Raw genomic sequence first — 25,675 nt, forward strand, 5'->3', positions numbered from 1 at the left:
TCACATCAAGTTTGAAACATTATATTCAAAGCATGAATTACTTTAATATACACATTACTCTTAGAAATCCTTCAGGAAAGAAAAAAAAGGTCAAAAATGAAGAAAGCTTTTGAAGAAGCAGTCTACTGAAAAGGAAATGAAAAATAAACTACAAAGAGATAATATTTTTTCTCTCTCACACAGGCAAAACTAAACAGTTAGTAAAGCTTGGCAAAGGCATAAGGAAATAGGCAGTCCCGTTGTTCTTAAGAAACTGTATTGGTATAGGATTGGTGAGCAATAGGAAATTTTAATCAAGATTAAAAAAACAGATATCTATTGACTCAGAGTACTTAGAAGAACTTAATCCACTGGTGATACTCTTACATACGTGAAATGTTCCATAAACAACTATATTCATTCAAGTTATTTGTATTAGAAAAAGATTGGAAGAAACCTAATTGTTCATCAGAAGAGAAATAAATATATATTTTTCCATTTGTCCGTTCAGTGGGATTTTACACAATCTTTTAAAAGAGTGAGGCAGTGTGTATGTGTATATATGTGTGTAAATAGATATGGAAAGATCCCTAAATATATTGTTAAATGAAAAAACATATAGTGTGTGTATGTGTGCATGCGTGTGTACATTGAATAGAAACATACTTTTTTCTATGAAAGAAAGAAAGTGAAAGTGTTAGTCACTCAGTCATGTCCGAGTCTTCATGACCTCATGGACTGTAGTCATGCTCCTCTGTCCATGGGATTTCCCAGACAAGAATGTTGGAATGGGTTGCCATTTCATTCCCTAGGGAGTTTTCCCGACCCAGGAATCAAACCCAGATCTCCTGCATTGCAGGCCGATTCTTTACCGCCTGAGCCACCAGGGAAACCCCATACATTCCTATATGCTTATATAAGTACAAAGATATCTCTAGAAGAATGCGTGAGGAAAAAGGGTGGGAGGCATATGAATATATTTTTAATTAAAAAGTGATTTATTGTTTTAAAAAAATTCAGGCAAGCTCTTAATGATTATAAAGTGTTATCTACCAAAATGCATGTAACTGCAGCAACCTTTTCTCTTACTTTATGCACAATAAAAGATTGTCTACGAGGGATCATGGTTCAAATTAAACCTTGATCCTTGCTTTTAGAAGACGTCCTCTTTTATTAGCCAGTAGAAAGTTTAGAGAATGAAAACTTGCATTAAATTTAGTAAAGATATATAGAACCGTTCTTACTATTAAATATTTTGGAGTGAAGGTGAACTTTTAGTATTTTTATTCATATACTCAGAGCCTGGATTGTTATCTTTAATCACTAACTCTCTCAGACATTTATTGAGCAATCACTATTGACCAGGCACTGTGCTTCTGTGGTTGTAAGGTTTACAGTATGGGTTAATAGAGCTAATTTCATCACTGAAAGGCACCTAATACTCCAAGGCAAAAAAATGGAAATCCACAAAGAGCCCCAAACTTCTTTCAAGTGGTTAGCTTTCATTTTCTTTCTCATCACATTATTTTTAAAATCACAAATGGTAATATGTTGTGAATTGATTAATTTTAGATTCACCAAAATTATGATTATCTTCTGATTATGTTACTAATATAAATTGCAAAATATCTAAAGGTTGGCTAAGATTGGCTAGCAAGAGAATGAAAGACAGGCAAAATTTCAAATAACACTTAAGAAACACCCCCTTACATAGAGTTAGCCAGGGCCATTGTAGGAATACCTGTTATCGCCTTACTTATTCTCTCTGAAGTATTAATTGCAGTTTAACCCTGGCAAAGAAAAAGATTAGATCTTGTTTAGTACAAGTTTCCGGGGAAGGCAATGGCAACCCCACTCCAGAACTCTTGCCTGGAAAATCCCATGGATGGAGGAGCCTAGTAGGCTGTAGTCCATGGGGTCGTGAAGAGTCAGACACGACTGAGTGACTTCGCTTTCACTTTTCACTTTCATGCATTGGAGAAGGCAGTGGTAACCCACTCCAGTGTTCTTGCCTGGAGAATCCCAGGGGCAGTGAAGCCTGATGGGCTGCCATCTATGGGGTCGCACAGAGTCGGACACGACTGAAGCGACTTAGCAGCAATACAAGTTTCAAGTTTCAGTCACTCAGTCGTGTCCGACTCTTTGCAACCCCATGGACTGCAACACGCCGGGTTTCCCTATCCTTCATCAACTCCCGGCGCCTGCTCAAACTCATGTCCATCAAGTCGGTAGTGCCATCCAACCATCTCATCCTCTATCATCCCCTTCTCCTCCTGCTTTCAATCTTTCCCAGAATCAGGGCCTTTTCTAATGAGTCAGCTCTTTGCATCAAGTGGCCAAAGTATTAGAGTTTCAGCTTCAGCATCAGTCCTCCCAGTGAATATTCAGGACTGATTTCCTTTAGGATTGACTGATTTGATCTCCTTGAAGTCCAAGAGACTGTTAAGCGTCTTCTCCAACAGCACAGTTCAAAAGCATGAATTCTTTGGTGTTCACCTTTCTTTATAGTTCAACTCTCACAACCATACATAACTACTGGAAAACCCGTAGCTTTGACTAGATGGACCTTTGTTGGCAAAATAATGTCTCTGCTTTTTAATATACTGTCTAGGTTGGTCATAGCTTTTCTTCCAAGGAGTAAGTGTCTTTTAATTTCATGGCTGCAGTCGTGTTTCCATTGTTTCCCGATCTGTTGGCCCTGAAGTGATGGGACTGGATGCCACGATCTTAGTTTTCTGAATGTTGAATTTTAAACCTTTTTCCACTCTCCTCTTTCACTTTCATGAAGAGATATGTTTAGTACAGTGTTCCTCAAACTTGAATGTACATTATGTTTGGAGCATTGATTAAATGCATTTCTGGGCCCCACCCTCAAGCCTTTTGATTGAGTGTGGAGAATGACCTAAGATTTGTATTTCTTGTAAGCACCTGGTGATTCTGATAATGCTGATCCAGAATTACACTTTGAGAAAATCTATGTTTTAATGATTATATGAACTAAATATAAACTGAAAATGTTCGTAGTACTCAGAATAGTCTGCAAAAGGCAGAATTGAAATATTAAATTCGAAAATATAAATTTGGCCTTAAATCCTGTCACCTAATCCTAGCTTAGCAGATTCCTGAAGGGTGATTGTAATCCCTAGAGCTTATACAGTTGATATCTTAAAATTAATTTTAAAAAATTAATTTTATATTCATGCACCAGTAACGCCAGTCTCAAAGAATCCTGGTGAGGGTGGAGGGATGTGGGCTTTACAGAATAATCAGTGGAGAAGGCAGTGGCACCCCCCCACTCCAGTACTCTTGCCTGGAGAATCCCATGGACAGAGGAGCCTGGTAGGCTGCAGTCCATGGGGTCGCTAAGAATCGGACACGACTGAGTGACTTCACTTTCACTTTTCACTTTCATGCATTGGAGAAGGAAATGGCAACCCACTCCAGTGTTCTTGCCTGGAGAATCCCAGGGACGGCGGAGCCTGGTGTGCTGCCCTCTATGAGGTCGCACAGAGTCAGCCACGACTGAAGCGACTTAGCAGCAGCAGTAATAGAAGCCCAAAACTACAGTGGTTTCAGTTTACCTGGTTAAACCAGATGTTCTCAGAACACATTCAGTTCATGCAAGTACCTTCTGTACCTTCTGTAGATTTTTTTTTCCTTATCAATATTTCAAAATAGCTTGAGGGAATACAAAATTGCCAAAACTTTAGGTTGAAAGCAAAACAATAAAAAAAAAACCTAGATGTCATAAAATTATAACTGAGTAAAAAAAATTTCATACAGTTAAACATTTCCAAGATCTAAGACTTCTTTTCTCTAAATGCTTAATGTATAAGATTAAGATATTATCTTAGCTACTTCTGGTTCAAGAGATGAAAAGCAAAACTGGTTAGGTGTGTTTTCTGGGCATTTTAAATGTTTTTAAGAGTTAAAAGAACAACCAGTACTGAATCTTTCAGTTAAACTTTTCTTTAATATTGCTATAGAGTAATATATTCACATGTTGATTCCTATATCGGTTGAATGTACAATTTACAGAGTAGTATATTCAGAACTTTAGCTTCACTGAGCTGTTTCTGTCTGCATTGCAGAGATTCATGGGCCAAAGAGACACTTGTAGATCCCTAGAGGGGAAGTTACTAGAAGGGAATAACTGTTCACGCAGAGCATTCAAAGTTTGGGGGCCACAATCTACAGTGAAAATACCTTTACATTGCGGCCTTTTACTACTCATACACATACATACATGCATACATTCATGAGTACACACTTGTATGCACACACATAAGACTATTATATACATAATATACATTCATATACAGAGGACTGAAGCCAAAGTTATGCATACTGTGTGCCAGGATATTTGAGTATTTTTCTACTCTATTTGATTTCTTTAATGTTTAAAAAATGCTGGTCAGGGTAGTTGGTTTCATAACCTACTAATGAGTTACACCTTACTTTCTGAAAAGTGCTGCTTTGGAAAAACTGAAGAAGAGTTCAAAGCATCAGCAACACATATGAGCAGCCAGGATGCAGTTTTCATTCTTTTTAAAAAAAAATTTATTTGTTTTTAATTGGAGGATGATTACTTTACAATACCGTGTTGGTTTCTGCCATACATCAACATGAATCAGCCACAGGTATACATATGTCCCCTCCCTCTTGAACTCCCACCCACCTCCCATCCCGTCTCACCCTTCTAGGTTGTCACAGAGCACTGAATTTGAGCTCCATTCTTTTTATTTGTTTTTCATTATTGTTGTTTTGCATTTCTAACACATGTTCAGATGATTCTAACAAGTGTCTAGGAGCACACTTGGAAAACACCTGTGTTGTGATTATATAGACTAAATGCAGGGTGAAAGGGTTTTTTCCTTGGTGCTCTTGGTTTGAAATACTTACTGTGAAAGTCCCCCTCCATCCAATACACACTAACACACCAGGAGGTGATCATTTCTAACAGGTATAAGGGCAGTTGTCACATGGCTCATGTCAGTGATCATGGGTACTTTTTCTAAACAAGCCACCAAGTAGAAATGTTTGTATCTTGCTGTGCTGTGCTTAGTCGCTCAATCACATACAACTCTTTGCAACTCCATGGACGGTAGCCCACCAGGCTCCTCTGTCCATGGGGATTCTCCAGGCAAGAATACTGGTGTAGATTGCCATGCCCTCCTCCAGGGGATCTTCCCAACTCAGGGATCGAGCCCAAATATGCAGTCCCACATTGCAGGCAGATTATTTACCTTCTGAGCCACAAGGGAAGCCCAAGAATACTGGAGTGAGTACCTTATCCCTTTCTCCAGGGCTCTTCCTGACCCAGGAATCAAACCAGGGTACCCTGCATTACAGGTGGATTCTTTACCAGCTGAGCTACCGGGGAAACCTATTTGTATCTTACTTAATCTCAAATTCAAACAAAATGTTAAGTCAATAGTTCAGGAGAAAAATTATCCCAAAGGAAATTTCCAGTCTTAAGTTTATTCTCTTCATTGGGTTTCTCTAACGAATTTACTTCTCTTTTACAAGGAAACAAAAATGATGTTTCTCCAAAAAATGTTAACTTGTGAGGTTAACAAAATAACCTATATTAATAAGAAAATGTAATCATTACATAACTATTTTATGACAAGTAAAACTGACTATCATTCAAAACTTTTTGTTGCTTTGTAAGTTGATCACTTTGAAATCATTTTCAAGCATTGCTTATTAATCATATTCAAGCCCTTTCTGTTAGAAAATGAATCTTGTTAATAGCAAATCATTTAACAAATTTTAATCTTACAAGCCACTCCTCAGAAGATATTTTGTTAAAAACAGTGATATTTCCACTTGATTAATGTTCATGTTGTATTTGTATAAAATGGAAATTATGTTGAATGTAGAGTGATAAATCTTGGATTCCAGTCTTCAGGTGTATAAATACCTATATAATTCCAGAGACACTCAATTTTCTGATTTGTGAAAAGGAGATAATATTGCTTGCCTTTTCTGTTTCACAAAGTTGTGAAGATCAAATGAGATTTAATCTAAAAAGGCTTTATAAATCATAAAACATTGTGGTATTATTTCTGTTTTTAAATTGCTTTAAATTGTTCTAGAAAGGAAATCATTTCTACCATGAGACCAATTTTAATTGTAGTGGTAGTTGAATATATCCATCTTGACCTTTAGTCTTCAAAAAAGATTAAAAAACCATTTCAGAGACACTAGAATATGCCTTGACCTATAGACAATGAGTAAGTTGATATAATTATTCTTTTTCCTTCTGTTAATGGCATGTAGTTGAATGGTCGATATTTACATTAAGACAAAGTTCTGACTGTCCATATATATGATATTCTATTTGGGCCATGGAATAGGTGCCCATAATATCTATATAAATCACATGTAAAGGGGAGCTTCTTTCTGGCCCTCTGCAACTCCTGCAAAAAGATTCAGCATCTCTCAGTTTGAGGTCAACTTTCCTGTTTGTTTTCACTGAAGGTGATTGACATTCCCCAGCATTGATGTATCCTGATGTTTGAAATAAGATTAGCTCTAAAACAACTGTTTCCAGAATTACTTAAATAACTCTCTCTCTTAGAAGTAATGGTGATGACAAAATTAATGTCAACAATAAATAAACGACTCAATACCTCTCCAAGTTTCTGTGTATTTGAACCTGAGATTTACCTTTATGACAGCATCAACTGCCCCTAAATGAAGCCTGTGCTCCAGCCAGTTTTGACTACTTGTACCTGAAGTATGTGTGAGCGGCATCGATTTTACTGACGATGTTGTGGAGGAAAGAGCTGAGGGTAACGGGTCACACATGCAGAGTCCCTCAGAGCCCCTCTGCAACACCTGTCCTCCCCATTCTGCCCATCATCTGCCAATGAACGTTCCCTTCCGCTCTGCCCAGGTCCCAGTCTCCTCAAATCTCTCAACCCTCCAGCAGAGCACTTAAAGCCTGATGATAGCTCTGCAAAACAAGACGCCATCCTGTGATAAGGATTCTCCTGCATGAAAAGGCAACAGGGAACCATAAATACCAATTATAAATAATGATGGGAATTATAAATAATAGGGAAAATGCTTTTTTCTTGTTACGTTTTTCTCTTTAAAAGTATTTGCTGCTTTAGTAAAAGTACAATATTGATCTCTTCTTTGAGCTCAGGAAAAGAGAATACAAACACTGTATTTACTGGACCTCAGACAGCATTTGACCTCTCTCCTGTGCTCTCTCGCCCTTTTTTCTTAAGGGCTTGGTGTGACTTTTCTACGTCCTTATCATGACACTGACTCTCGAGTGAATATCTCACTAGCCTCAAGTTACCCTGGGTGCTTGGAGACACTCCACCTGTCCTTTGATTCTAACAAGGCAACGTTAGCATTTCAGTGATTGGAAAAGAGTCTGCAGCCTGATATTCAGGTCGCATTCTTAGTATGGAGCACCTTTTGCCCAAATGAAGGAAGCCGTGGTATTCTGTCTTTTGAGAATTCAGTGTTTGGTTGTGGGAACCAAGTCATACCTGTATTTACTTTAATTCTCCAGTTCCTAACTGGTGACACAAGCCCAGACATTGTTTCATCATAGCAACTGGTGTTACCTTCCTCTCTGTCTTCACCCAAATTAAGCTTCACTCAGAGCAAAGCTCATGGGTGTCCCTGCTAATGAAGTCTGGGTTTCCCTGTAAAATATTCGCAGCAAATGCTCAAACCAGATCTTTAGCATTATGCTTCATAGTGCTTTGTCATGCAGCATACTGCAAAGCCCTCTTCTGTCTTCCTGCTAGTGTGTGGTCAGGAAGAAACCTGGCCTGTGCATTTAGGAAGCTCTCCACATTTCCTGAATTCTGACTCTTCAGACTTTGCAGGCGTTCTGTTGGGGTAGCATCTGAGGTTGGTCATCCCACACTTGTAACTGTTTTGGCTGGAAAACTTTTCATTGATCTCTGTCATTTTTCTGACCAAGAGGCTGGTCAGTCTTCTAATATTTCAATGATGTGTCTCAACACAGTGCGAAATCCTCTTTTCCAGTTTCTGAAAATGTTTCTGCAGTAGCACTGGAGCAAGGGTTTCTCTCTCTGACTGATAACCACCCTCAGAGGAGATTCCCATTCTCATAGGAATCCTGTTTAACCTGGTGAATCTGAAAGGTTTTAATTCACCCCAAGTATTAATATATTACTAAGTATCTTTTTTTTAATCTTCCAGAAAAGACTTATTTTTCTAAGAATTCGTGTGCCCATTGTGGCTGGAATGTATATCAGTTTCTTACCTGCTCTTTCACATAGGGAGTTTTAAGTCTCACCCACTCCAGTAATCACACTTAACGCTCTATAAGCCTGGCTTTCCAGGCCGAACATCTCATCTCAAATAGAGCATCCCACCATTTGATCTAAGAGTAGTTGCCATAGCTTCTTATCTGATTATGAGGCAATAGTACAGGATCACCATGGACCAGTCTAAACTCCAAAGCAACACATATCCTAGCATTAGATAATCGTGGAGAGGACGTGTGCACTCAGTCCTAGGATGGTTAAGAGACGCAACTGGGCTATAATATACCTTAGTTCTGAGAATTTATTTCTGCAAAAAAAGGAAGGAAAACAAGCTAAGCTATAGTCCAAAGCTCAATTAGTTTAGGGAAGAAATGGAAAATGTTCATTTATTGCATTCAATTTTTAATTGTCAAAAACAACAAATCCTTTAGTCATTAAGAAATGGAAATTGCTGTTAACAAGCAAATCTGAATTTGGATCTCTCCCACATTATTGCTCTGCTCTTAGATTTTTGGTGATTTTTACCTTTCACCTAAACCTCTAAAATCACAGGAAACAGATTATTTTATTTTTAAATAGACTAAAATCTAATTTCAAATTTTCCACATTCAAACTTTAAAAAAAATGTAGGCATTTTAGCAAATTAGAGTTTTGAGCAAATTTTTCCTAGAAGAGATTTACAGTCACTTGAGGATGGGACTCTTCAGCTATCTTTTGATACATGTTTTCTCTCTGAAAGTAGGAATACTTATTGATACCCTTTTAAGAGATGTAATACTGAGATTCTTTAGTTTTACAATTTAACATTTAGTAAATTTAGTAGAATTTACATTACTCTTTTTGGCTTGTACAGTATCATTTTCATCAGTTTATTTTCAAGTATAATGATGAAATACATTAACATTCCATCTGGCAAAGAGTATTTCAGAAGCCAGTTTACTTAAGTGTGTGATCTAAAAAAATTTAGCTAATAAATTGTGTTCTATCACCTTATGAATTATTTTAATACATATTTAAGAGTACTTTTGTATCATTTCTCACCTAACATCCTTCTCTGTATTACATTTTATTAACTCTGAGAAAGAAGAACCAGTAACTTGGGGAAATAACATAAAATTAAAGCTACCAATTCCTAAGGAAACTAAATTTAATATTGGCATAATTGAGACTGAACATTCTATCTATAAAGTATTCTACCATAAAGCAAGTGGACACTTGGTGGGAAAAACAAGACTTTGCTCTGCTATGGATTTTGTCATCCTTTTTTTTTTTTTTGAATAGGAGTAGGCAGTATGTTAAAATTTCAAGGCATCGTTAATTTCCATAGATAGTATAAAATACAACTTATCTATGTTTTAAAGCATGAAATATTTTTCTTAACTGCTTAAATGAATATTGATTTGATCAGGTAGCAAAAATAAAAATAATAATTTCTTTCTTATATAGTGTGATTTTTAAATTTAACTTTAGCTAATGTTGTTAATAAAATCCAGTAAGCAAATACAGGGTGTTTGGAACCTGATCTTACAGTAAATGCTATAGTGCTAGGAGCTCAGAGATAGTTGTCTTTAAATATGAAGGGATCAACAGCACATCTCATTTATTATTGGCACCTCCTACTTAATTAAGGTGTTACGATTACTCATCATATGCTGAGATTACACAGAATAAAATTCTTTCTGTGGTTGTCCCTTTTCTTTGTTGGTTCTGAATTATTTTCTCTTCTACATTCCATGTCTGCTATCATTTCTAATATCTCTGCCTCACCACCACATCTTAAAATATGATATAGGATCCATGCTTATGTCTAAATGTGTCCATACTAATGATGCTCCACTTCCAAGTTTTAATATAGGGTTTAGAGAGAAATGGTTAGGTTTAGTAACTTTTGAACATTAATAAAGGTATCTTTGCACCTTTGCATTAAAATACTAATGTATGTAAAATACAAAATCTGTACTCTTTTCCTTTTGTGACAGAATAGGGCAAATGTTAAGTACTTTTTAGGTGGGAGACTAGAGAGAGAGTGGTTACTATCTGACGTCTTGAACTATGAAAGTCAATAATGTTTTAACTAGCACAGTCCAGTGGGGTTCCTGCTCCTCAGGTCTCCGTTCTGATTATAATTGTGGAATATTCAAGGAGGTTTACTTTTATGATTGAGCTTATTATTAGTGTGCCTGTTTTTATGTTATTCTCTGGGATTGGGGGGAGGAAGGGGGAAATACACATTTAGTGAGAGCTATTCATTAGCCACCATTCAAGGAGAAATTGAACTTTAAAGAATCTATCAAAAATTCTCTGGTGAGCCTTTTATTACTATCTTGTCTTGAGCCCTTTTTTTAATGACATCTATTATCAGATTGAAATGGCGATTGAGACGCTGCAAAAGTCTGACGGTCTGTCCACTCACAGAAGCTCTCTTCTCAACAGCCATGTAAGTTGCCTCTTCTTCATGTAAACTAATCTCTTGCTTGTTCTGCATGTGTTGCTTGCTTCTAAATGCTTGTTTTATTTATTTACTTATTTATTTTGCTTCTTAACCTTCCTTTCTCAGCTGCTTATGATCTCTATATCACTTAATGGCATTTTTGCACAGTGGACTAGCTAAAAATAGAGCCCACAATATACTACTTCATTAGGGTTTTGTACTGTTTTGGTACAGATATAACATTTCCAAGTTAATAACAAGCTGCCATGACTGGTAAAAAGTGGCTGATGATTTAAATTTTGCTAGTGTGGTATTTGTTTATAATGTTATGAAGCAAATGTTTGTAATCTGCATCTTCATGTCTGAGATAGAGAAATGGTCGTCTCTATTTGTATGACCAGTAATATCCTTTAAGTGGAAAAATGTTAATGCCAAACCCAGTGATAAACTGTTTAAAATGATGTATTTAACAGTGGGCAGGAAACAGCTCCCTAGAGGAGCTCAGATCCTAAGACTTAAATAAAAATAAGTCTGGGCCAAGAGAAGAAGCTCTAAATAAGCCATAAACTGCTACTAATTGAGATAAAACAGTATTACTGTTGTTACTATTTCTTAAAGCTTTTAACCGTTACCCAGATGCAGCATCACTATAACACTGGTGAGGATAAGAAAGTGATAACCATTTGTGAAACTATAAACATTCTCATTAAATGTTCAAATTTTGGGGAATCAATGAAAATTGATTATGAATTATTTTGTTATCATGATTTCTGAATATATGAGGAACTGTAAATAGACCTAGACTTAAATCTGTCTAGACAGTTCTTCTGCTAAATTAGTATCAGTAACAGTATAATAAGAATTAGAGTTTTCCTTCCCAACTGACAATGTATTCTTAAATTTAGAGATAAGTTATTTTTAACTCTTCCCCATATTTTGTGATGGGACAGTCCAGAATTGGATCCAAATGAAATAAAACATCGTTTTTTTTTCAATAAACTTTATAACTTTAGCTTATAGAAAATGTTTTCGTTATGCTTTTTAAATATGTGGATTTTCAAACATTTAAATTTTATATTCCAACATAACACAAAATACTTTGTTATGTTCTTACATATTTGTTTTTAGATGAAGTAGTTTGTTTTTTTGTTTTCCCAAAGGGAGGTATCATGGCAAATAAAAACAGGTTAATGCACTTGGAGAATGACTACAATTTTGGTGAAAATTAGAGATTATAAATTCTAAAATAATACATATTTTGGCCCTTTTTTGAAAGTTTAAGGAATATGATTTTCCCCTTTCTGAAAATCTGTATGCAGTATGCCACTCTTTTATATTAATATGTTTCATAGGTATATTCCTGCTGTATTGGCATGAATCTGTGGTTGTGTGTAAAGGCTGATTTACTATGTACTATTAGAATGTTTGTTTTGGGGAGTGGGTGAGGACCACCTGGTGTTTTGTTTTGCAAATGGCAAGTGTTGAAAGTGTTGTTTATTTAGGTCAAAAATGTGCAGAGGTATAAAATAAAATTCCTTAAGTTTCCAGTTACTTTTTTGAACTTTCAAACATCTTAGAATTTGTGCTTTGATATTCAATTCACATGTCATTTTCATTTGAGATATATGTTTTAGTAAAATATGTGATATGCTTAATTTAACTTGAATTAATTAAATTAATTAGTCTTTTTATGAATAATAATGTGGATATAAGAAAATTTTTTCTTGTATGTTTAGATTTTATTTTTAAACTTTTCAGATATTTTAAAATTGTTATTCTCTTATAAAATTCACGAAGCACTAATGTTAACAAATGTGTATATTAAGCTGCATAAACAGCAGAGACATGTTTTTTACTCTGTGGCTTCGTATTTTTTATCAAATAGCATGGCAACTCTCCCATACTGTTTACAACTGACAGAGGCATTCCATTATATAGAAAGATGGGCATAAATGTTGCTAATGCAGTGATAATCTTTCTCTAAATATCCTGATTGACTTTTATTACACCTCTGAGGTACAGTTACTTTTACTTGAAAACAACACATTTATAATCAAGTCTTTGGAAATAAAAATGATTCTTTAGATGGATATAAGTAGTGAAGAAGGAGTCAGTGTTTCTGGTGATGGTCAGGTTTTGTTTCTACCTGAACAGAAAAAAAAAGGTCCTCCTGTCTTTCTGTCCTTGGAAAGTTAGTGATGCTCCTAATTTTTGTTAGATTTGTCCAAGGAATAAGCTACTACATGCATTCCAGTTGAAAATCACCTGGTGAGGGTATTTTAAATTCTGTTAAACTAATTGGTGATCTTAAGTTGTATTAAAAACATGTGTGAAGAGTTGTCTTTTTAATTTAAATATGGGTAACAATTTCAATGTTAATAAACTGGGAGTTACCTTTATCCCTTACTATATATGACACGGAAATATTTGAGGTTTGTGGGATTCTTTGAAGTGGACATGAATTCAACTTTATGATGATAGTTCCCTGACATCAGTTTCTACAAAGGACCGATTTCATTAGGCAAAACTTAGGAGAAATTATCAAGAAGTTGTGTTCCATACTTACTAGTCATGATTTTTGATCTGAAAGTCCATTGTCATTCTATTTTGCAATATGGAATAGAATAGATTTTCTATTTTTTCAGTATATATTTGATTATTTGCAGTAATTCAGGAGTCTCCCCTGTCAGTATAATCCATCTTGATTCCTTCATTTTTCACCTCTCTTTCTACACATTAGAAGATGGAGTGAGGTATTAAACTTTATATCCCTGTTCAGCATATTCTTAAGAATATTTTGTACTGCTGCTCTGTTTTTATCATCATCATGCTGTTATCATGCAGGTCAAAATACATTTACAGTGTGTCTTTTTCATATCCAGCCTCACCAGTGACTGAGTATATTTACATTGAATGCCATGTTCTATTAACATTATTAACATAATGGCACTTATTTCAGTAAAAGCTGAATAAATAGTAATAAATAGTAATATTTATTGACAAGTGAAAATTCTAAGACAGTAAAGATTGATACGTTTTGTCCACTGATAACATCCCTGGTGCCTAGAACAGTGCCTGGTACATAGTAGATGCTCAATAAATATTTGCTAAATGATTAAACATAGAAAACAAATAATGGATGGGAAAAGACCTTATCTTACCTTCAGTATGTGTGTGCATTTATTTGGGGACTCATACGTGCATTCTTTGTTATGAAGTGTGCTTCGGTTAGGTGTATGTGTGAGCCTTATTGATAAACAGTGGTCTTTTCCCTGTATACCATTTGAATGAAAGAATATATTGCTGGTCTGTCATTTCCTCATGTGGAGCCTTTAGTTTATTTAAACATTTCTAAGTTTTTTGGCATGTGAAAATGTTATGGGTAAATGATGGGTGGTCTTCCTAAATGGAATTAGAATATCTTAATTCTCTTCATTGCAGATTTAAGTTTATTTTATATTTGTTCTCAGTTATAATTAATATAAATTGGTATGTAATGGTTATACTGTATCCAATTTGGGATACTTTGGATTATAAATTTAAATGCAGAAATGTTCTTAAGTGAATTAATCTCTTAATTTCATGTAACATTCTTCAGCTTGTACATTTTAAAAATTCCCTTTAAAATATATAAATAGCTTTAGGCATTTATTTTATATACCTTTCACAATTTAGCAAATAATTGTTTCATCAATTTTGCATTTTAGCTATTGAAATATATTCAGCTCAAAACAAAATGTTGTTTTATGCTCACTTTCTCTTGACTTGGCTGTGTTGTAAATATAAATTATGATGGAAATAAGACCTGTCAAAATACATATCATCAGTGAACTGAACTTAAAATGAATTCTGATGGATAATAATCCATCTGGGAAAAAATGCCAAATGTTACATTTAGATGTTAATTGGTGAATGCAATATGTATTTTTTTTTTAATTTGTCAATCAGTATTTCCCTTTGGGAAAAATAGAAACTGTTCATCTTCCTTAATCTACTCTGATTAATATAGATTAAATGCAAAGGTTGAAAGATGCAATTATCTTGGTTTCGACCCTTACATGAATTTGTTAGTTCACTAGTAGAATACTCAGGTTTTAAAGATAAAGGTTAAAAGTTCCTATGTATTTCATAGGCTTTCAAAATCATAAATATAAACAAATATTTTTAAGACATTTTATGAATGAGTGAAAGAAATAGCAGTGGTTTATTTCTAAATTAGTAAATGTTAAGTATATTGAATTACTGTCCAAATACATTTTATTAAAGACAAAACCCAAGGAAACAATGTATCTTATAACAGGCATTAACTTCCCTAGGGTAACACATGGAGTAAATGCCTTCAGGTTACATTTAACGGCCCAGTGTCTCTTATAATAAAAATTAGTCCTTTCTTAATACTGTGTTTTAGACTCAAAGATCTGACTTAGTGCTTCATCACTGTGTCAAAACTCAAAGGTTAAATGCTGGCATGTAGAATGTAGATTATACTCCTCAGCTAAATTTCAAAATCATGTATAATAACTTCTAAACCGGTTTCTGCTTACACGGTGAGTTTGTAGGAGCAGTACCCCTGTCTGTACCGCTGTTGGCAGGCTCCCTTGCTGGAGCTGTCATGGCCACAGCAGAGCCACCTCTCATGCTTCAGGGCTTTTACCTCCACTTGACCTCCCTGTGCTCTTCCCACGAGATCTCCAGGCTTCTGGCAAGGAGTGAGTTCCTCTTCCTGCAAACAGGGCACAGGGAACAAAGCCCAGCTTTGCTGCTGTAAAACTTTATATATATCCACTAGAATATCCACCCTTGTGGAATTTTTCAAACCACCAATGATTTTGTGTACATAATATGTGTATAATTATGTATACACGTATGGATGTGTGTGTACATACACAGGCACACAAATACATATTACAAATAAACTCAGATTTTTTAAAACTGGATTAGAAATGAAGAATCTTTAAGAATGTAGAACTATATAATAAAAACAATGTTTGCAAAACAGCCAGTACAAATTGAGTGACTTGCTTAGCCACTTCAGAGGACCACATGGCCAATCCAATAAAAACTTAGTTTTCTCCAGGTTACTCACTGGAGGCTTGAGTAATATTATTTAGGTTTATGAGTATTTTAAGTCAACCTGTGCTGTAATTATCTTACTATTTCGGTGGAAGCTTTTCTTTGATTAAGAATGGCCTGATTAACATTTTTATATGTGCAAACATACCTTTGGACTAAAAGTATTTTATGTTAAACTTTAATTTTGGCACAAGTTTTCACTTTTACGAAAAGCAATTTATGCTAGTACCGTTCAAATATTTTATTATGGCTTTGTTTTTTCAAATTATTTTATAGATTTTAAAAATTTAATTAAAAGACAATTTTCTTGATCATGAGATAGTAATAAACTCTCATTTTTAGATATTTACTTTTAAGTAACTAAATATCGCAAGGAGACTAGTAAGCTATTAAGGCAGGTTTTAGAAATTTTAATTTGTATCTGATTAAATAAATTATTTTCATTTACTGTATATCTTATTAAAAGTATTTTACATCAGATCTATTTTTATTATTTGTATACTTTTGGTTATAAAGTTCACATTTAAAAATTATTTTTCCATTTCTGAAAAAGTCTTTAAGCCAACACTTCCTATACAGATATATGTTCTGTTCATTAGCAAAGGGATAAATATTTGATTTTTTATTGATTTTTATTTTTTGATAAATCATGTCATTTTGGCTTTGACGATATGCATTATTACGTGAGGACACACATATCTATACATATAGACATATCTGACATTTTTAACTTTGACATTTTACTGGCATTGTGTGTTTCATGCTTGTGGATGGGGGTACTTCATTAGTTCAGTTGCAAAATATTAACTGTTTTTCAAAAAATACTTATAGTTTTTAATACATTTGCCCTTTTGTAGTATTTTCTTTATATTTCTTGATCTCCAGTAATTTAAGTCCTCGGAATATTCCTTTATATATATTCTGTATTTTGATACTCTTTATTTATTTTATATCCTTTATATATTTAGAATACCAATGGAAGGCTATATCTAGTACATGTACACAAAACAAGAGTCATTACTTTTGTGCAATATGGTTCACTAGAGCTGTCCTAACACTATTAAGTGCAGAGACAATGCTTTCCAATCCCGGTTATCTTACTGAAGCATGTGAATAAAATATGTGAAACAGGTTTAATTTGCCATGTTTTATGTATTGTCTCCATCAGTTGTGCTCATAATCAATGAAGTCTCAAAAATTTAAAAAGGAGTGCTAAAGAGAGGTACTGACCCACTGTTGTAGGCAGAATACTAGGCTGAGCTTTAATAACTGAATATCCCAATCAGTTTACCTTGAATATGTCTATGTGAACTTCTATGTGTCATGTAGAATATTCAGGAATCATGTGTGAATGCCTCCAGAAAAGTTGTGTAGTAACAGTAAGGTTACAAATGATTCATATTAAAAGAAATTCTTAATTTTTTGACCATTATAAAAATAAATGCTTATTTTGTATAATCTTTAAAAAAATGTTTAGGGGGTGATTGTATATGTTCAGAGGCGATAGGTATATTTAAATGTATTGATATGCACATGTGCTTCATAGAGAACTTAAAGGCTTCCTGACCAGAACATTAATTTTTATTTTTTTTTAAAGTACTCTGCTCTGTCCTTTAGGCTTAGTGGCCATATTTTCTAAGCCAACATCAATTTGGGTTTAATGACATAAGTTTTGGTTACATATAAATATCATGTATGACTCTTTGAAATTGAAATGGTTCTGGAATATTGTCTTGGTTAAAGGAAAAAAAATTTTTAAACATTTTAATGGTGTTTTTTACTAAGATTCTGAAAGTGTAGGTTTGAAGTTTGATTATAAATCTTTATGTAAGGAAAATGGAGAGATGCTTTAGTTTATTTGACTGTCCATATTATCATTTTAGTATGTGTGAATTACTGGAGGACAGGGGTGAGCTCACATTCATTTTTGCATCTGATAGGCGCCTAGCACATTGCCTGGCTAATAGTTGATGCTCAATAAAGGGATTCTTTTACTTCCATAACTTATATTTAACTTGAATTGCATGTATAATATCAGCTTTTTACCACACTTCATATATATGGCATGGAAATTTGATTTAGGCAAGTAATATGTGATATATATGCTACTTTTGTAGCAATAATAACTGATATGTGAGTCATTAGGGAAATGTGTTGGAAACTATATCAGGCCCTGAGACAGTTTATGTATGGCCTTAAGAAAGTTATTTATACCTATTTCAATTCCCTTTTTGTAAATAAGGGCTTCCCAGGTGGCACAGTGATAAAGAATCCACCTGCCAATGCAGGAGATGCAAGAGACCTGGGTTTGACAGTCCGTGGGGTCGCGAAAGAGTCAGACATGACTGAGCACGCATACATGTTTGTAAATAAATAATGAACAGATTGATGATTTAATTTTACTAACATTGAAACTCGGTAATAAATGCTTAGATTTGATTTTTCTAAAAATTTCTTGCACAGACTGTATTTAAAGATGATTTTTTAAAAATACACACAGGACAACATAAAACTTTATTTTCTTAAATTATTTTTTAATTGGAGGAAAATTGTTTTACCATGTTGTGTTGGCTTCTGCTGTACAACAACTCAAATCAGCCATAATTAAACAGACAGCCCGTCCCTCTTGAGCCTCCCTCCCCTCCCTGAATCCCACCCCTCTAGGTTATCAAAGGGTGCTAGGCTGGGCTCTCTGTGTTCTCTAGCAACTTCTCACCGGATGTATTACACACGATAGTGTATATGTGTAGATGGTGTGCTCTCCATTCCTCTCACTCTTTCCTTCCCTCACTGTGTCTACAGGACCATTCTCTACATCTGCGTCTCCATTCTTTCCCTGCAAATAGACTCATCAATACCATTTTTCTAGATTCCATATGTCTGTGTTAATATACAGTATCTGTTTTCCTCTTTCTGACTTCACTCTGTGTAACAGGCTCTAGGTACATCCACCTCATTAGAACTGACTCAAATTAGTTCATTTTTATGGCTGAGTAATATTACATGTGTGTGTATATATGCATGTGTATATATATATACATATGAAAACTTCTTTATCCATTCATCTATAGAGGGACATCTAGGTTGCTTCTGTGTTCTGGCTATTGTAAATAGTGCTGCAGTGAACACTGGGGCACATGTGTCTTTTAGAATTATGGCTTTCTCAGGGTCTATGCCCAGTAGTGGGATTCCTGGGTCATATGGTAGATTTATTCCTAGTTTTTTAAGGAATCTCCATACTGTTCTCCATAATGGCTATACATGTTTACATTCCCAGCATTGATATAAGAGGGTTTTTTCTCCAGATCCTCTCCAGCATTTATTGTTTGTAGATTTTTTTGATTATGGCCATTCTGACTGGTGTGAGGTGATAACCTTATTATAGTTTTGATTTGCATTTTTCTAATCATTCGTGACATTGAGCATCTTTTCATGTCTCGTTGGCCACCCATAAAATTTTAAAATATGCACTACAGACTGAGAAAACATTGCTTTACCAACTACCATTGTAGTGTGTTTTCCAAAATTATGAAAAAAACATAGAGAAACTCAAATGATTGTAAAAAAGTGATCCCTTTTCGTTACACATAATTTTTTTTAAATCGGTGTCTAGCGAGTTTCTTTCTGGGGAAGAAAAGACTGAAAATTTTCCTTACTGCTTATAGAATTTGTCCCAGTAGATAATACTGTTATTGTATTATCTTATGTCAGTAAATTAGATAAGTAAATTAGAATTCTATAAAAATGAATAGAGCCTTAATATAAAAATTTATACAAGGCAGCCTGCTGATTATGTGTTGTAACAAACCAGCACTGAAGACATATTATGCACCGTGATGATGCCACGCTTGATAATATATTTATTTCTGTAGCAATTATGAATTATATTTATAAGCAGTTAATGGGATTATTTGAATTCCTTGAAGAGGTTTTTCTCTCCAAAATAGGAATCAATACAAGGAAAACTAGTATGTCTGTATAGGTGCTTGAATGTGTGAAGGAATGGACATGGTCTAAGGTCAATAAATGCTCGTCAGCTATCTAAACTTTCAAGAGTTTTCACATGCAGATTACACAGGCCTCCAAATTGCAACAGATTCCCTGTCATACGGTTTGAGGAAGATCTTCTATGTATTTCTGTGTGTTGTAGTTGCAGTGTCTTAGAGGCATTTTGGTGAATGATTCAGTTTCTCTGTGTTTACCCTGTCTTGTTTACACTAGCTCCAGTGGCTGTTGGACAATTACGAGACAGCAGAAGGAGTGAGCCTTCCCAGAAGCACTCTGTACAACCACTACCTACGACACTGTCAGGAACACAAACTGGATCCAGTCAATGCTGCTTCTTTTGGAAAACTAATAAGGTCAATTTTCATGGGGCTGCGAACCAGGAGATTGGGAACTAGGTTAGTACTAAAAGATAATATCATAAACTAATCTCTCTTTTTTAAACTGTAGTCATTCAGTATATTGTTTGGGCAAAAGTATTTGATTACATAATACATTAAGAAAAAATTTCAAAATTAGCTCAGTTTGTGAAAATCCTCAGGAAAAGGAAAGCCATTATTCACTGAAAACTGACAATACAGAATGATGTCTTGTCCTAAACATCCAAGTAGCAAAGCTTTGAGAAAAACTGATTCTCAAATCACATAGAAATGAACAGACCAATGCAGGAGACCCTGGTTTGATCCCTAGGTCGGGAAGATCCACTGGACAAGGGGAATGGCAACTGACTCCAATATTCTTGCCTGGAGAATTCCATAGACAGAGGAGCCTGGTGGGCTATAGTGCATGGGGCTGCAAAGAGTCGCACACAACTGAGCGACTAGCGCTTTGACTTTCACTTTTTAAGCTATTAATGGAAAATTTATATATGATGCTTTAAAAATCAGTGTATACCACTTTCTTCTCTTTTGGAAAATCAGTGTACTAAAGATGATGAGTAAAGTGACATAGTCAGTGGAAAACCATGTATCTCTTGATTTGCAAAATTACATTGAAAGCTCTTTATAAATAACTCTTTTATTTGCATAGAGTAAGAAATTAAAGCTGAGTTATTCGTGTCACTTTTGGAGGCCAATTAAAAATTATTTGGTGAACTTAGAAGTTTTGAACATTTGAAGTTCTCAGTTAATAACATTGTCCTTTTTAACCTTTTACTAGCCTTTTTAAAACTCTTGATTGTGAAGCCATGCATTTATGGAAGCAAAAATTTAGTATGGTTCCATTACAAGGAAATCAAAAATATGAGGAAGACTCTTAGAGTTTCTCTGTTTCCTTCTTTTGGAAATACGTATATGAGTGTTATTATTAGTAAAAATATGATGAAAATAGTACTTAAAACTGCAGAGCTTCATTTTACTGCTGTAATTTTTTACAAAGTATCATAATATATTTTAACTAGCTGAGCAGAGTCTTATGCATGCTTCTGATTTGTTATATCTTACGCAATTTATATTTAAAAGTGTAAGTGTAAAGATGCTATACAATATATATAAGATGATATATCTTTAATGAGTGATAAGTCACAGCCCCATAGTATTCTAGCAAAGAGTTTTTAATATTCTTAATAAAATAAACAGAGCCTTTGTAATTGACTTCAATGTAAATTTATACAGAAAAAAGGAATGTTACAGTTTTATGAGGATTACAAGGTCTGTATGTATTCAGAGTGTGAATTATTCCTTTCTGTTGCATTTTAAGTGATTGTACAGCTTTCAGGTTGCGAAAGGTTCTGTTCTCTCGTAAATGTATTTTCTTCTATCTATACTTCAAAAGAATAGTATATTTTAAACTGAAGAATATGATTATTTATTCAGAGTAAAGGAACTAGCTTCCTATCACTTGAAAAAGTCTTTTTGTTTTGCTAGTATTTTTTTTCCTGGAACCACAAAAATCATTATTTGGGGACCTAATCTACTATATCCTAGCTGATGGATCAGTAGTTATGGATACTGTGCCAATATTTTGAATCTCTGGGCTTTATTCAGCATTCTAATAGCTGTATTGTTGTGCCTTTTTTGTTACTGAAAGGGATTTCAATGAATCCTATTTTGAGGCTCCATTCAAGCTTTGAAAGGCATCTTTAAAATAGAAAAGGACAAAATTGGGGTTGTTTGGGTTTGCAAATGAGTGGAATCCATACTCTAGGCTCTATAAGTACATATTGCAATATTACAGCTTTTACTTTCTATGTTCTTTTCTTCCCCTTTGCACTATATAACAGTTGTGTCTCCTGTTCCTTTTAAAATTGTATGTAATGTTTGAAATTAGAGATGAAAAACAAAGCCTAGAAGAATAAGAAGAAAAGAAATCCTATGGAGAAAGTTTAAGCAAATACTGTGTTATGAAGATAGCAGGACTCTAATGTAGAAAAGCTGACAATGGTAGGGGTGAAGTACCAGGGACTCTTTCTACTGTGGAAACTGGTTTAGCATTCATTTTCTATGCCTAACCCAGGGAACAGAAAGAAAATCACTATAAATCATGAGGCAGACCAACTCAGATTTTTTTTTTCTAAGCAAACCGTATGTGAATTGTTACTTGCTGCTGCTAAGTCGCTTCAGTCGCATCCGACTCTGTGTGACCCCATAGATGGCAGCCCACCAGGCTCCACCGCCCCTGGGATTCTCCAGGCAAGAACACTGGAGTGGGTTGCCATTTCCTTCTCCAGTGCATGAAAGTGAAAAGTGAAAAGGAAAGTCACTCAGTCGTGTCCGACTGTTAGCGACCCCATAGACTGCAGCCTACCAGGCCCTTCCGTCCATGGGACTTTCCAGGCAAGAGTACTGGAGTAGGGTGTCATTGCCTTCTCCGAATTGTTACTTATCCATCAATAAAATTATCTGGTGAATTCGTTCAAACCAGAACCAGACTGTTTCTCAAGTTTCTGGAGCTAAGTAAAAGATGAGTAAAGTCACCGTGTTTCTAAACAAAGGCAAGTCAAAGGGTAGCTTTTCTTACATCCCATCTCCAAATTAAGTTAAAACAAGACCACAGAACATACTGCTATCCCCCAGCCATCTCCATTGGCACAGAAAGAACCACCTCTGCACCAACACACCCAAAGTGCTGATTGATCGGAAACTGAAGAGAAACTACTGATAGATACTTCATGTATTTTGGGGTCTCACAAGAACAATGTCATTTCACTTTGCAACTTTGTCATTGGCTTTTCCCTCTTGTTCTGCCATTTGTGGGGGAGAACAGGGCTAACTGAGTTTGTAGTATTTGTTTGTTTGTTTTTGTATTTTGCTCTATTTGGCAGTGGATCTTGGAGAAAAAAATCTAATGTCTGCAAATGGAAGGCATTAAGTTTTCCTACTGGTTTATTTTGCTGTAATTGTGTAGGTATTCAAATGCCTATACCGATAACTGTGTAGGTATTCAAATTGGTAGTCTACTTTTTTAGACTACCAATATTATTTATATAATAAAAATTTAATGTATTTTCAAATATATAGGATTCATCTAATGTATGTTCTTGAAGCTTGGAAGTAAAATTTTGTTTTATTTTTATATAAAATATTGAATCCACACTCCACTTGGATTTTTTTTTTTGTAAATGAAAGAAAAAATTGGAAAGAGCATTGATGGCTTGCTATATATAGACTTGTGAAAAACTACTATTTTCTATTTGCAAAAATTTACATATTTAAAATGTTATTTTTGAAAGAATTTGCAAATTTCATTCAGGGTAAAACTTTGTCGTTTCTAATAACAAATATGGTCTTTCTCATGAACATGAGGAAATTGTGACAATTTTTTTATCCAGGTGGAAATTTGCCATTTTCACAGAGAAATTTCTCCATATCTGTTGTGACACATCTTATTCAGCCTGCAAAACTGATATGAATCCATAAAAACAGAGACTAATAAAATATGTTTTGAAATCAGTAGGATTAAATGCCTGCTTTTTTAGGTTTCAAAATTTTAAATAATAGACTTCACAATGTCTTGTGTCAATGAAGTTATTTTAATCACCCCTGCAATAATAGAACTAGAAAAATACAGGACTTCTCAAGACAGTAGAATTAATATTTTTTTCCTCTTTGTTCTGCATAACTACTTTATAGTAAATTCTTAGTGTGTAGCCCTTTATCCTGTTAGTGAATATCCTGTTAATATAATTTTCTACATTATAGCTAAAATATAAATTTGAAAACAAAGTGTAATTTAAATCAAACAAATATACTGTGACTAATATTTAAGCAAAAGTTTATAAGGAAAGATTTTTCTTAGGGCCTTGAACTGATTGATTCAGAATCTTATTTTCATTCTTCAGATGTAGCCACCATAAAAATATACAGGTGTCCAGAACAGGTAAATCATAGATATAAAACATTCAGTTTGCGTTTACCTAATTTTTCCAAATATGAAATTAAATGGAATCCTATGTTATTGATATTGACTTGACTGACTTTTTTGTCTCTGTTTGCTGTTCTCTTATGAAGAGGAAACTCCAAGTACCATTACTATGGGATTCGTGTCAAGCCTGATTCCCCTCTTAATCGCCTCCAAGAAGATATGCAGTATATGGCTATGAGACAACAACCCATGCAACAGAAACAAAGGTAGACTTTGGGATTGTCATTGACATGTCAAAATTACGGATTTCTTTAGCTGTTTCAGTTTTTTTTTTTTTTTTCTGAACGAGTAGAACAAATACTTAAGTGTGCAAGAATGTCACTATTGTTGATATGCTTTCACTACAGACAGTTCTCAGATATGATTGAGAATTTCACTCATTCTGTTTTCCAAATCTTTTAAAAATTACTCATCAAACAGCCTGTTTTGTCCCTTTAAATAAACGTGACATCCCAAACTATCCCAATAAGGAGACTAAACACATGCTATAAGAAGCATCTGGAGAAATTTGTCAATATTCATGAGCGTCTTGTTAATCTGCACATGTTTTTAAGTCATTCTTTTTGACAATATAAATTCTTGCAGAATGTTTGGGACTTCTTGCGTTTTCTTTGACTCCAACTTTCATAAATGTAGAATTATAAATGTTAGGACTTTAAGATATCTCAAGCATTCATGAATGGATGGGTGGATCATGAATGGATGGATAGATAGAGTTATAGATCTTAGAACTGAAAAATACATCAGTGTCGTCTGCCTCCTCAGCCTTGTGGCAGTCAAAGCACTAAAACCCCTGGTTTTTTTGTTTTGTTTTTTCAGATAAGTCCCAGAGAGGTTAAATGATTTGCACAAGCATGTAAAGTTGCTACATAGCCAGAGGCTTTCTGTCTCATGTGACTTATATCACAGTTTGGAGCAAAATGAAAAATCTTTCTCTCTACTATAGCTCAGCCATGGCAGTAGTTCCAGTTTTTATTTTCAGTTGAGCATGCAATATTTGATAGGGAAAAGAAGTACTGCACTCAGGTAGTCAGATGATCTAAGTCAATCTGCTTGATCCATTGATCTGGGATAGTGAGTCACCTTGGCAAGATCTCCTCCACATCATACTAGCGTAATCAGATGCATTAGTTCTAAGTTACGACTGGAGGAAAAGGATACCATGCAGTGTGCGCATGCTCAGTCAAGTCCGACTTTTTTGTGACCTCCATGGATTGCAGCCCATCAGGCTCCTCTGTCCATGGAATTTTCCAGGCAAAAACAATGGAGTAGATTGCCATTTCCTCCTCCAGGGGATCTTCTGACCCAGGGATTGAACCTGTGTCTTTTTCATTGGCAGGCAGATTCTTTACCACTGTTGGACCTGGAAAAGCCATACCATGCAGTAGCCCTTTATCTATTTGGTAACAGCACCGGTTGCATCTCTACCATGTGCTAGGTCCTGAGTGCAGAGATAAGACACAGTTCTTACCTTTGAGGAGTTAAGAAATTAGATGACCAGGTTATAAGGTAATGCAGCCTGTGTGCATGCTGTCACTAGTCCTGTCTGACTCTTTTC

At 34.8% G+C, this 25,675-nt stretch overlaps 1 protein-coding gene across 1 annotated transcript in view; it reads left to right on the forward strand.

Annotated features, from left to right (window-relative positions):
• The window catches only part of RFX3 (regulatory factor X3), a 188,215-nt gene that overhangs the window by 93,300 nt on the left and 69,240 nt on the right, over positions 1 to 25,675 (forward strand). Inside the window, exons 4-6 of the mRNA XM_052645026.1 lie at positions 10,609 to 10,683; positions 19,972 to 20,153; positions 24,204 to 24,323. Coding sequence (XP_052500986.1) covers positions 10,609 to 10,683; positions 19,972 to 20,153; positions 24,204 to 24,323 — 377 coding nt within the window. The remainder of the gene's footprint in view (positions 1 to 10,608; positions 10,684 to 19,971; positions 20,154 to 24,203; positions 24,324 to 25,675) is intronic.

This window comes from Budorcas taxicolor, chromosome 8 (assembly GCF_023091745.1).
Source record: "Budorcas taxicolor isolate Tak-1 chromosome 8, Takin1.1, whole genome shotgun sequence".
NCBI classification, from domain to species: Eukaryota; Metazoa; Chordata; class Mammalia; order Artiodactyla; family Bovidae; genus Budorcas; species Budorcas taxicolor.